This window comes from Manis javanica, chromosome 7 (genome assembly GCF_040802235.1).
Source record: "Manis javanica isolate MJ-LG chromosome 7, MJ_LKY, whole genome shotgun sequence".
Classification (NCBI taxonomy): domain Eukaryota; kingdom Metazoa; phylum Chordata; class Mammalia; order Pholidota; family Manidae; genus Manis; species Manis javanica.
This window is the reverse complement of record NC_133162.1, coordinates 104,226,523-104,239,886: the sequence shown is the minus strand read 5'-3', so window position 1 is coordinate 104,239,886 and position 13,364 is coordinate 104,226,523. Positions and strand designations below refer to the sequence as shown.

The 13,364-nt window shown below is 43.3% G+C and overlaps 1 protein-coding gene across 1 annotated transcript in view; it reads left to right on the top strand.

Moving 5' to 3' along the window:
* TMEM163 (transmembrane protein 163) overlaps positions 1 to 13,364 on the top strand; it is a 270,601-nt gene that overhangs the window by 194,572 nt on the left and 62,665 nt on the right. Inside the window, exon 4 of the mRNA XM_073241358.1 lies at positions 525 to 616. Coding sequence (XP_073097459.1) covers positions 525 to 616 — 92 coding nt within the window. The remainder of the gene's footprint in view (positions 1 to 524; positions 617 to 13,364) is intronic.

Below are 13,364 nucleotides of genomic sequence, written 5' to 3'. Positions count from 1 at the left end.
TGCACTTGTTCATTCAAACAAAAGCATGGAATTTTGAATACAGTTTCAAAGTGTTGGCAAACTTTGAGGAGCCCTGGATGACACCACCCAGCTCTGGCCCCCAGGTGGAACAATCCCATTGAGAGCTAGAAATATGGAATCCTTACCACAAGTCTTTTACTTGCAATATCAGAAAATACTGAAATTCTCTTGCCCACCAAGGGGATACTAGTTTCACATGTATCAGAACAATGTAAGCCCCCAGATCTCTAGGGTGCTGGAAACAGAGCTCCCCACACCACAGAGTTTGGTTTCTCAGGCTGTGCAAGTGCCACAAGGCATGGGGTGAGCCATGGCACTGCCACCAAGCCAGCATGTCAGGTGCCCTGGGCTCCGGATCCCCAGGATCCATTGTGGGGTGATGAGTGGCCCGGATTATAATGACGTGAAGCCTCTACTAGGAGGTCACAGAGCAGTTGCCTTGTCTTCACAGTTGTGCACCATTAACTCTGGAAAACCACTAACACCCTGTCTTCCTCTCCTAGTTTGATGCCATCCTCGATGTCCTGTCATCAGCAATTGTCCTTTGGCGTTACAGCAACGCGGCTGCCGTACACTCTGCTCATAGGGAATACATGTAAGTGGATTTTTATCGTTTCCCACACTGCGGAACCCTTGCAAAGAAAGGCCACATAATTAGTCTGTCAGCATAGCCACCCTGTAGCTTTGGTTCCACTGATGAGCCTAGCACCCCAAATTGCCTTTGAGAGTGGCTGGTGTGACATGAGCCATATGATAGGCCTCTCCTGGGATGGCCGGAGAGATGGGATGCTCCTTTGTAATTATCCCTGTCCTCTGTTCTTGAGCCTGGAGTGAATGTTTGTCTGCTCATTGGCCTGTCTCTCTAGCTGTCCATCTATCCATTGGTCTGGCTGTTCCTCAGTCCATCCATCCTTCCATCTTCTTTCTCTTTGTCTTACTGGAATCTTGTTCCCCTCAATTTTCATGCTTTTTTCTTTCTTTCTAAGTAAGATATTTTCCACCACAATTTATGGAGGGATATTGAGGGCATTCTAGATTAATCTACTTGTCTTCTCTCTCTCTCTGCATTAGAAGGTATTGCTTTCCCTGGTCTCCACATCCTGTGGGTGATGATTTTGCACGAATCTTTGAGAGATTTGTGTTTGTGACCATAAAACATGTGTCTCTTCCAGCTTCTATGACTTTATTCCATTTGTAATCCCCAGATGATAACGGCACAGGTTTCAGAGTTTGAATCTCAGCCCTACCACATTAGCTCTGTGACCATGGAAAGCTGCTAACTACTGTATGCCTTGTTTCTTCATCTGGAGAAGCAGGAGAACAGTAATGCCTCCTTCATAGGGTCAGTATATATATATATACAATATATAATGTAATATTAATAGATGCAATTCACTAAACCTCGCCAGCCCATCCTTATTACTTATTAAGGCAGCTACCCTGGGCCTGGGCCACTGCTAGTCATCAGGGCAAAAGTTTTACTTCACCTCTGCAGCTTTTGGACAGTTGAATCCAAATGGATAAATGCTGTCTTGCTGTGTTTATGGTGGTGCCCAGACAGAAAGGTATCCTTGATGGGATGCTAGGTTCCACTCAAACATACAAATGTTGAGTGCCAGGGTACTCAGATAGAGTAATATATCTGAGATTGCATGTATCAAATGGAAAGCTTTTGAAAGATGGTGCCACAACTGATTAACAAATGTGAACAAATTTTAATTTAGCTTCTTGTTGGCTTTAGATAGAGCACAAAACTTCTAAGTGTTACATATTTATTTTAATGTGCATTAGATCTTTTTAACAAATACAGAGTATCAAATCTGTGATAATACAGATGACATTGTTTAGGATATGAATTTTTTTAAAAAATGAGTCAATTTATGGTTGAAAAAATTGAAACAATAGTAGTAAAATGATTTTGTAAAATTTCAAATGATACCATAATGGTACCATAATGATGAGTTGAATTAACACTGGTTTGGCAGAAGGAGCAGCTGACACACCCACCTAAGTTCCTGCTGGCTGTTGCTTGAGGAATACACTGAGAACAATGTTGAGATATGCTTAGATTTCAAGAGCTAGTCCCTGTCCTGTCAGAAGAACATATATTCTTTCATTGTATGCTTGCACTGTCCGATACAGTAGCCACTAGTAGCTATGTCAGCATTTATATGTAGCATGTTGGAACTAAGAGGTGATGTGTGAAATATGCACTACATGCCAAAGATTTACTAACAAAAAGGAATGTAAACATTTTATTAATAATTTAAAGAATATTGATTACATATTAATAGAAGAATATTTTTGATATACTGGAAGGAATAAACTATTAATATTAATTTTAATCTTTTTTAATGTGGCTTTCAGAAATTTAAAATCACATATGTGACTTATATTTCGGTTGCCTTCAAAAGAGAAAACTCTTCTTTTTCTTATTTTAGAACTAATAATTCACAATTTGATTTGCAGTCCACAAAGGAATGGAGTTCAGCATTTCTCAGTTTTTCTCTTCTAATTTGCTTTTTTCATCTGATGTCTTTTATGCTCAAATCAGTTTCTTATGTACTAGTCACAAATCTACAAATTGTTAAGTGGCTTCTCTGTACTGTCGGGATCTCTATGAGCATTTACTAGGTGGCCTGGAGTTTTCCCAAAATTGAAAGATTGATGACAAGAGATGTCTTTGGCTTCACTATTTTCAATGACCCCTAAACAGGTACCATTAAAAAAAAACTATATCTCTATTCATACTCAAAAGGCAAAAACTCACAGAAGAGTTCCTTTGATAATTCCCGGATGATAGTTCACAAGATGCTGCCAGTGAATTCAGTTGGAGATTATTAATCTGGGGATTAAAATGACACAGTCCTCTGTATTGTTGGCTTTAGTTTAAAGTTTTAATCTCTGGCTCATCCTATGTAAATTAAAAATTCATGATATCACTGCTAGCTGAGAAGCTGATGTTTGCATATCAATGAGCATGAATTAATTAGAGAGGCATAGCTAGAATAAACGTTGATTTTCAGTTAGTTGCTGGACAACAATGCTCAAGAGAATGGGGAAATAGCCAACTGGTCCTTAGTTAATTCTGCTAATTTTTCCTACCTTGACTCTAAGCTTTGGGAAGAACCTGGAGCATGGAATGCCAATGCAAACAGGAGAGGAAGTTTCCTCAGCCTTGCCTCCTGTTAACCATGAGTGTGATGGGGTGTTTGGTGCTCAGAAGAAGATGGTACGCCCTCAGCACCACCACAGAGGGCAGCCGCAATGGTTTTGTTCTGCATTTTTTTTTATTGTGGTAAAAAAAACCAAAAACCCATGTATCATTAAATTCACCACCTTAAACATTTGGAATGTGTAGCTCAGTAGCTGTTAAGTATATTCATATTGTTGCGAACATGTTGCAAAAGAAACTTTATATTCCTTAAACAACTTCTCCTTGTCCTCTCCCCCCAGCCCTTGGCAACCACCATTCTACTATGTTTCTATGAACTTGACACTCTGGGTACCTCACGTACTTGGAATCGTACAGTATTTGTCCTCTTGTGACTGACTTATTTTATGCAGCATAATGTCCGTGGCGAAGTTAACAAATAGTCGTCATAGCTCAGAAGTCCTGCTTGCTACGGTCAGCAGTGGTGTGCAGCACTGATCTACGAGTGGGGGGCTGGAAACCAGGGTTTCACAGGGGATCATTCCTCGGCATGGCCTCAGGGCAGGAGCGGTGGCTGAGGTAGGATGGGGACAAAGGGCCAGGGCCAGGTGTGGGGCCAGGTGTTGGCTGGATGCCCCTCCTGGGATTGAAGGACCTCTGCAGATGTCGGGGGGGAGATGCAGTGAATGAAGGAGAGGGGCCAGGAGGTGGGGGCAGTGGCAGGAAGTGTGGTGGGCCATCAAGGCTGAGAGTGATGAGAATGTTGACCGAGAAAGCTGGAGAGCTGGTTTGGAATTCACCACAGGGAGACAGGCTCTGAGAATGCAGATGAGAGAGAAAACCCTGCCTCCACTTCAAAAGAAGGGAAGCCGAATCCTCAGCAAGCAGCCAGGTTGTTGTTAGGCCAGGAGCTTTGGGCAGCAGGCAGATAGGAGCCTGAGGATGTGGAGACTGGAGTTCGATGAAAGAGTTTGGAGGTGGGGAGCAGGGCCGCACAGCGGGGCCCAGAGGAGAGTGGTTATAAGGGAGGGTGGTGGCGGGAGGCAGGGTGACAGTGGATTGCTGTGAGGCTGCTCAGAAGAGTGAAGCACTATTTGTACACTTATATTGTGGTCTCCAAGTTTCACTAAGTGAAGGAAGCATGGAGCAAAATAGTGTTTAGGGTCTTTTCTCATTTGTTTTAACAAAAGTGCATCACACACACTGTTGAGGCATATAAAAAATCTCTGAGAGACACAAAGGAAACTGGCAACAGGGTTGCCTCTGGGAGGGGGCTGGGGACAGCAGGAAGAGGGGAGACATGCGCACTATATCCTTTAGAGCAGAGCTGTCCACTCAAGCTATGTGATAATGGGCATGTTTCACATCTGTACCATCCAGTATGGTAGCCATCAGCCACATGTGGCCACTGAACACTTGACATGTGGCTGGAGTGACTGGACAATCAGATTTTTAACTTTGTCTCATCTTAATTAATCTAAATGTAAATAGTCATATGTGGCTAATGGCTGCTATACTGGACAATGCCTCTTTAGATAGTTAGATCATTTTTAATCTATTTTTAAAAAAAATGAAGTTGTTAATAAAGTCCAGGGGACTTGGAAATGAAAGACACTGAGGGAAGCAAGGGGTGCTGGGGATGGGTGGGGGAGAAATCAGTGCAGCAGGCACTTGGCAATCACAGAAGACACAGGGAGACTGCGTGGCTGCCTCAGCCATTCTCAGCCCTGTGTGCCGTGTAAGGCCTCAGGAAGTACAGCACCCCCAGCCTCAGCTGTGGAGGGCCATCAGGATGCTTGCTGCCGCAGGAACAGCTTGCTGCTTTTTGGGGACCTCTGACATTTTGCATACGATGGCAGCACAGGTGGGAGGCCCCACGAAGGCCCCCAGTCCCAGCTGTCTCTTTGGGCTGCCAGCTCATTGACTTGCAGAGATGAAGGCAGATGGGAAGCTGCTCACCTGTACAGGCTTCTAATTGTGCAACACCGAGGCAGAAACACAGCCCAGGAGGTTGTTCTCCTGATCCAAATGTACCTCCAAATGGCAGTATGCTCAGCAGCATATTGGAATGTGAATTTGAGAGCTCTGGGGTAGGTATTTATTCTTAGGCAGAAAGCCTTTGTGTGTCTTCCCATTGGAAATAAGTGAGACACGTTCATTCGCACCCTGGCAGGATCCTTGCTCTGTTTTCTTTTCCACTTGGCTGAGCCAAATGCCTTGGCCTGGAGGCTCCCAGTTGGCAGGGTGGCTTTGGTGATCTGATTACTGGTTTCAGCAGCATTCTGGCTGCTTTTGGAAATACCTTCAAAAATTGAAAAAGAAAAATAACTGATTTAATCAAGCAACAACGGATTGGTAATTTGCTTCTGGTTTCTGATCCAAGTGGACAGCAATGGCAGTGAGTTTTACCAACAATGTACTAAAATAGTACCCCCTCTTCTCATGGGGTATTGGGTCTGATCCTAAATTGGGGGCTTCAGGAAGGTGAATTGCATTCCCTCCACATTTGCCTAGTGCTCTTAACTTTACAAAGCACTCAAGTGTATTTTAACTTGAGAACAAAACCTGAGCTAGAATGAATAACTTGAGAAATGCCCTCAGTGACTGCCTGAGAACCCGTGCAGCAAGTGGAGCCTTGACAGAGCCCATGCTCATTTGCCTTGGGTAGTTTGGATTTAGTTTTGCCTGAAGGCAGAATGTAGTTGCCTTCCACTGTCATGAAAAGGACATATGAAAACCGCCATGTGGCATTAACAGGTAATAGTGCTATGGGCAGGGTGCATGAGAGGAAGGAGTATAGGCTTCCTTGGTTCCTGTTAGGGGTTGAATTGTGTTCCCCCAAAGTTGAAGTCCTAATCCCAGTACTACAGAAAGTGATCTCTTTGGGAAGTAGGGTCTTTGCAGATCTAACCAAATTCGATGAGGTCCTCATTCAATATGAGTGGAACCCTTATAAGAAGAGGAGAAGAGATCCAGAGACAGAAACATACAAGAAGAAAATGACCATGTGACAGTGGGGGCAGAGTTCAAAGTGAGGTGCCTGCAAGCTAAGGAGCGCAGGGACTGTTGGTAAACCGCAGCAGTTAGAGGAGGCAAGGCAGGATTCCGCCCTGCAGGTTCCCGAGGGCGTGTGGGTCTGCTGGCTCCTTGGGTCCAGACTTTTAGCTTCCACACTGTGAGAGAATAAATTTCTGTTGTTTTAAGTCCCTCAGTTTGTGGTGCTTTGTTTCAGAAGCTACAGGAAATTATTACTGTCCCTGAGAAGAGTCTTCCATCAGACCTACCCTCACCTGCTCTGGACCTTATGTGATTAAAATTAACGAATATTTCAAAACCTCAATTTTCTCATCTGTGAAAGGGGGTGGGCCATGACAGCTACTAAATGGCATTGTGGTGAAAAGTAAACATGATGCTGAATGTAATATCCACGTACCCTCAAAAAAGGTTAGATCCCTTATTTTCCATCCCTAGAGTTTTGAAAAACTGTTTTTGTTAGTCTTCCTGGGATAATTTGAAATTGTGCTATTGTTTTATTTTGCTTTTCTAGAGTATGGAATAAAAGAATTTGCAAAGAGGAAATTTGAATACCCAAACATATGCTTTAGCTATTTAGAAGGTTGCTTCTGACCTAGGGACACGGGATAGTGGTGCAGAGAGGTGCTAAAGGATTATTGCTTTATTTACTGGTTTCATCTCCCCACTGCCAAAAGAAATCTGATTTGTGAGGGGCAAGACAGTGCAACATATGAGTCTTATAAAAAGCTGAGGTAATGCATAAAGGTATGAAAATACAGTACACTCGCTTGTTATAGGGCCCTCTGCTGGGAGAGCAAGAGCTAACATTTTGGAGTATATTGTGTCTGTGTGTGTGTACACACATACGCATGGTGACATATACACTCCCCCTTTTTTTAGGATAGAGATGTTCTCTATGTGTCCTTTTGTAAACTGGTTTTTCTCTACTTTTCACTATGTTTTGAACATCTTTCCATTTTAGAATAAATAGAGGTATGTTATTTTTTCATAATGATGTGGTATTCTGTGTATAGATTTAACATATTTTGTTTAAGCAATATTCTACTGGAGACATGAGTTGTTTCCAGTGTCTTGGGGTTAGAAACAACCTGAAAAATAACTGTCCGTACACATTTGTACTTTAATGCTTGTCTTCTTATTTCTTTATGATAAATATTGAAAGTCTGGGTTGAAGAATATACGAACCTATAATTTTGGTGCCCAGTGACAAACTGAGCTCCAAAAAGGTTATGCTGATTTTCACGGCCACGGGCAGGGGCGGGATGTCTGCTTACTCACCTCTGCCAGCACTCAGTGTTACAGGTCTTTTTGACCTTAGCCATAGGTCCAGGTGGAAAATTAAATCTCCATGTTAATGTGTATTTCTGTGGTTACCAGTCTAGTTGAGCATGCTCTCACGCCCTTCTGAAATTATGGCATACCATTTCCCAAAAGAAATACAAACGCTTTTTTGTATTTGTATGTCTTGGTTTTTACTAGTTTTTCATTCTGGCCCCCTTCCTCCTGCAAATGCCACTTCCTGGCAATTAGCTGCCATGCAAATTTAACTGGAGGGAGAGGGTAGGTGGTTTGGGATCCAGAAGAATCAGAACCGTAAAATTATATAATTTGAGAGGCAGTCCTGGGCTTTGGTTCTGACTCTGAAGGTGGGGAAATGGTGGCAGTTGGTCTGAAGGTGGGGAAATGATTTGGCGTTTGTATTTCTTTTGGGAAATGGTATGCCATAATTTCAGAAGGGCGTGAGAAGCCTTTTGTTTCTGTTTTGGAGCCTCTCCCAGACTTTGGCTGCTAGAACTTAGGTGACTAAGGAAGGACAACCTAATAATTAATGAGGTCCTTCCTGTCCTGCCCTCTGCCTCTTTTGCAGTGCCATGTTTTGTCTTCATAGATCTCATTACCTGTACTTAATTTATGTATTAGTATATTTATAGTCCATTGCCCTCACAAGACTTGAAGCTCATGAGGGCGAGGGTATTCCTTAACTGTCTTACCCTTTCTAGCCTCAGTCCCTAGAATAATGCCTGGTGTTCAGTGGGTGCTTGCTAAAGAGTTAAAGAATAAAATATTAAACTATTGAAACAATTCCTTTTATGCACAATTTTGATAACCTTTATTAAGATTCCAGTAAGTGTTTACTGAGCCCTTGGCTTTGTGTGAGGTATCGTGCTGGGCCCCACATTAAGTGCAGGTATTATTTAAAACTTCACAGAGAGTGTAAATACTGTTCCTGAAGCCTCAGGGCTAGAAAAGGATGCACCTGGCATCTGAATCTGCATCTTGGTTGCTCTGGGATTTGCCGGTCACCATCATGCAGCACTGCCTCTCCAAACAATCATTTGTATGTCTTGGTTTTTACTAGTTTTTCATTCTGGCCCCCTTCCTTCCTCCTGCAAATGCCACTTCCTGGCAATTAGCTGCCATGCAAATTTAATTGGAGGGAGAGGGTAGGTGGTTTGGGATCCAGAAGAATCAGAACCGTAAAATTATATAATTTGAGAGGCAGTCCTGGGCTTTGGTTCTGACTCTGAAGGTGGGGAAATGGTGGCAGTTGGTCAGACATAGGTCAACTGCTTGGTTCACTACAGGGCAGACCGGGACTGGGGCTGGCATTCCTAGGGGCATCTATGCCCTGGCTCCCCTGGCAAATGGCTGCCCTGCTAAGCACCACAGCCCTCTAACATGTCAAAGGCTGCACAAATGTCTGTCTTGCTGCAGTCTGGACTCATGCTCTCTGAGACTTTGGTTCTTGTGTTCAGGCCAAGCTGGCTGCTGGGTAGGGCCTGCTGGGTCCTGGGCTGAGAGGGCTCTGTGGCTTTGCTGTGAAGGAACAGGAGCCCACCTTTGTCTGTGGCTGTGGCCTCTCCTCTGGCACCAGCTGCCAGGATGGAGCATTTGCTGGGTGGAGAGCGTTATCTCCCTGAGAACACCAGGGCCCAGCACTGTGGACAGGCCCCTGTTTCACCCTGAGGATGGTCACCCTTTGGAAATCTGAGCCTGAAGTCAATGTATTTGTCATTCTTTTGCACCCTCTGCTGCCCTAGCATGAACCACTGCCACGCGTGGTGGCTATGGACTTAGTTCCAGAGTCCTCCTTGAAGTGGGGAGCTCTGAGGCACACAAGTGAGACCAAGGCCCTTCTCTTTGCGACCACACTTGTCAGTGGCAGATTTTCACAGGCTCTTCCCCTTCTCTGAGGGGTCCTGCTTTCAGAGAAAACTCTGTGGACTTGTTTTCTCTGTAGTTGGCTTCGAAGTTTTAGGGTTGCAATTTTCAAGGCCTATTTCTCCTCCCTTCAGTCCCCAGATCTTGTCCTGTGTGTTAGCTCTTGAACACTTTAAATTCAACATAATTTTGCATAGCATTTTACCATTGACTACTCAACACTGAAATGTTGATGTTGATTGTAGCTGATGATACTTTCCCCTTTATACTTTCTGCATTTTCTGAAAAATATTTTGTAAGGTGCATATGTTATTTTCCAGTCCTCTCAAGCATACTTTTTCTCTCCTAGGGAATTTAAAAAGCAAGCCAGTCTGGGAACAAAGACTAAAGCCCTCATCTCTTCTATGTTGGTACCGCCTTCCTGTGATTACCCTGCTGGGCATTGTTGTACTTACCACCAATACCACCAGCTGCTTTTATATATGATTGCTTCTCTTATGAAGGGACCCACCTTGGGGCATGGAGCCTGCCTTTGGGCAGGCGTGGGGACCATAAAAATTGCATCTTTCCAAATGCAGGTTGTTTGTATCCCTGAATGCCAGGCATCTATAGGCACACTTCAGTTTGTTTTTGGAGTAGTTTCTAACTGCCTCATGAGATGGTTATGAGAAACAAATGAGATAATATAGGTATGTTTCTTGGCAGTGTTTGACATATAATAGGTATCCGATAAATGGGGGTTATTTTTCACAGTAGGCTTTCCAGGCAAAATAGAGATAGGTGTTTTTATTTTAATAGCTTAGTTAAAATAGAATTCACATAGCAAACAGTTCATGCATTTGAAGTGTAAGATGGCTCTTGGGATATTCACAGAGTTGTACACCAGTCACCACAATCAATTTTAGAACATTTTCGTCACCACAAAAATGAAGCCCACTTCCTTTAGTGTCCACTATTCCTGCCCCTCCTGACCTCTTTCCCCCTCCCAGCCCTGGGCTACCACTACTGTCCCATCTGTCCTTGTAGTTTCTCCTGTTAAGGACCTTTCATGTTGGTGGAATCATACTATGTGGTCCTTTGGGGCTTGGCGTAATGTTTTCTTCCTTCACGTAGTTTTTCATTAGCACAGTGTTTTCAGCATTCCTCCAATGTGGGAATTCCTCCATTTCCTTTCTTTTTATGGCTGTATAGTATGCCATTGTATGGCTATGCCATATTTCATTTATCCATTGATCATTTAATGGGCATTTGGGTTTTGTTTTTGACTTATACAAATAATGCTGCTGTGAGCATTTGTGTATAAGTGTTTGCATGGAACTATGCTTTCATTTTTTGACGGGGTTTATACACAGTAGAATTGCTAGGTTATATGGTAACTCTGTATCTATCATTTGAGGAATTGTCAAGCTGTTTTCTAAAACAAATGGTTGCACCATTTTACTTACCACCAGCAATGTAGGAGAGGAGGGTTCCAGTTTCTCCACATCCTCATCAGCACTTGTTGTTATCTCCCTTTTTGAGTCTAGCCATCCATTGGGTGTGAATGATACCTCACTGTGGTTTTGGTTTATAGTTGAGGGTTCTTTTGCTTTTCAGAATCATCTTTCTCTTGTTTGATTCTTTGTCTTGATTCCCAAAGATGCTTTGAAGTTGTATTTATTCCTGCTAGTAAAGTAACTTGTATCTGGAGAAAGCATTCCCTAAGAGGCCCCCCACCCCTCTGATGAGTCGTCCTGGCCTCCAGATGGCTCTGCAGAGGCTGCCTTTTGGCCTTACAAACTGAGGCTTGGTTTTAATGGCACAAAGACAGTCTGCCCAGATTGGTCAAGCTCGTGGTACTGATGTGTAGGAACAGCATGCTAATGTAGTAATGGATGCAAAGTATTTCTATCATAAGACTTTGTCTGGGCATCCGTGGTTTCTTTCAATTTTCTTCCTGTAGGTAGACCCACCTAGAAATCCTGGGCATTGGAACCAGCAGGGGTTAGGTAAATGCAATATTTAGGGGCATCAAGCTCCGAGCCTGATATATTGGTCTGTGTAGCATAGATGCTGTTTGGGTGTAAAAGGAACCGCCTTTGAGACCAGGACACTGACTGGGATTCTGATTCTTTTTCCTTTGGGTAGCATACTTTGGGAGGATCTACCATTTTTGCCTTTATAATCACCTTTTTTGTTTCTCTAGCTGGCCAATCCTTTGTTTTATGAACTTTTTCTTTAATTATGTCAATACTGTCACCATCTGCCAGCAATGGAGGCTTCCTAGCCTTTTTTTTATTCCCCTTAATATTTTCTGAGTGCCCCATAGGCCCACAACGTACAGCTGTGGATTTTACAGTCTGACAGGGAAGCATGCCTGGGAGCCGAGGGATTTTGTAGAGTTTTTGTTCTGATCTGACAGGTTTTGTTCTAAAAGTTTAACTCTTAGGACAGTTTAATTACTGATTTTCTTACCATGCTTTGGGTACTGTGCTAAGTACTTTGATTTGTCTCATTTAATCTTCAGAACAATCCTATGAGATATAGGTGTCAGGATTCCAATTTGATAGGCGAGGGAATGGAGGCTTAGAAAGATGGCGACCTGCCCAGAGTTGTGGAGCTGGGATTTATGCAGGTGATTTGCACCAAATCCGGACTCCTGGTGTTGTCTTCTTTTCTTCATTTTGGGGCAGCACTGTGTATGTCCTGCTCAGGTGGGAGGGCCCATGGAGTCACTGTGTGCTGAAGGCAGATGGGGCAGAAGTGGGGTACACTCAGGAGAGAACAGCTGTGAACAGCTCCAAACCCCCCACTGGCTGTCTCACAGCTGCTTTGAGAGCTGGAAGGGCTGGTGGACGGATCTCCTTTCACATTCCCAGTGCTCCCCCAAAAAGACATTCTCCCAATTTGAGAGGCAAAAAGTCCATGTTTTAGGCCTATTTCTGCTACACATAATGTAACTACCCTTTGCTTTCATTTCTTTATCTGTTAAGATTAAAACTGTTGTCTTACCTGCCTTGTAGGTATCAGGAAAAGGGTCAAAAGAGAAGAACTATTGAATAGTTGAGAAGTGGTCTGTATGTGTGTGTGTGTGTATATACCACACACAAATACAAAATAAGTCTATAAATATATGAAATATTTTATGTATAAAATGTATACATTCTTAAATACAGTTAAAATAATAAACTTACATTCTTTAACTATTTTTTATTTTGTTGTTTCAAGACCACTTAGCATGAGGTCCACCCTAATGAACGTTGGCATGTACAGTACTGTTTTGGTATCACAGGCACGGAGTTGGAGTCTCTAGAACTTACTCATCTTGTATGACCAAGAATTTATGCTCATTGATAGAGCAGCTCGCCATCGGCCCCTCTCCCCTTAACTTGAACTCTTAAATGCAGGCCACTAGAGGGGAAGGTCTCTGAGAGGACTTTTGGGCAGAAAGGTGCCTCAGGCTCTGAATGGAAAGGCTAACACCCCTGCCTCTCCGTAGCTTTCCTGGGGTGACTGCAAGAACAGGCAAGGTGGCTGAGTGTCTCCATTTGCTTCTGTTTGTTGTTACAAAGGGATCATTTAGTGTGGGTGTTAGCACCCACCAAAACTCATTTCTTGGAATTTCTAGCCAAGAAATCTTTTGCTCTTTCTGTGTGTGTCTGTGTGTGTGTTTTAAAGAGAAAACCTGTGCGAAAGATAATGTCAGTGTTGTAAAAACAAATAGTACAGTGACTTTACCTGCTTTTCAGTCAAAGTTCACATTCTCTGCGTCTCCCAAGGTGACTGAGGCTGAGATCATGGGAGAACCAGGTTCACAAAGGTGCAGCTCTTCCAGAATATAAAGCATGTGTTGGGGTCTGAAATTGAGGGCCCTTAGGAAATAGTAGCGGTGTGAAGGCTCTGTTGACAAGTCCTGTCTGAGAGAACAGGTGGAAGTTTGGGAAATGACATATTTAGGCCCCTGTATCCCAATACCCACCTGTACCCCTATTTTTACCAAGCTGTTTTGCGG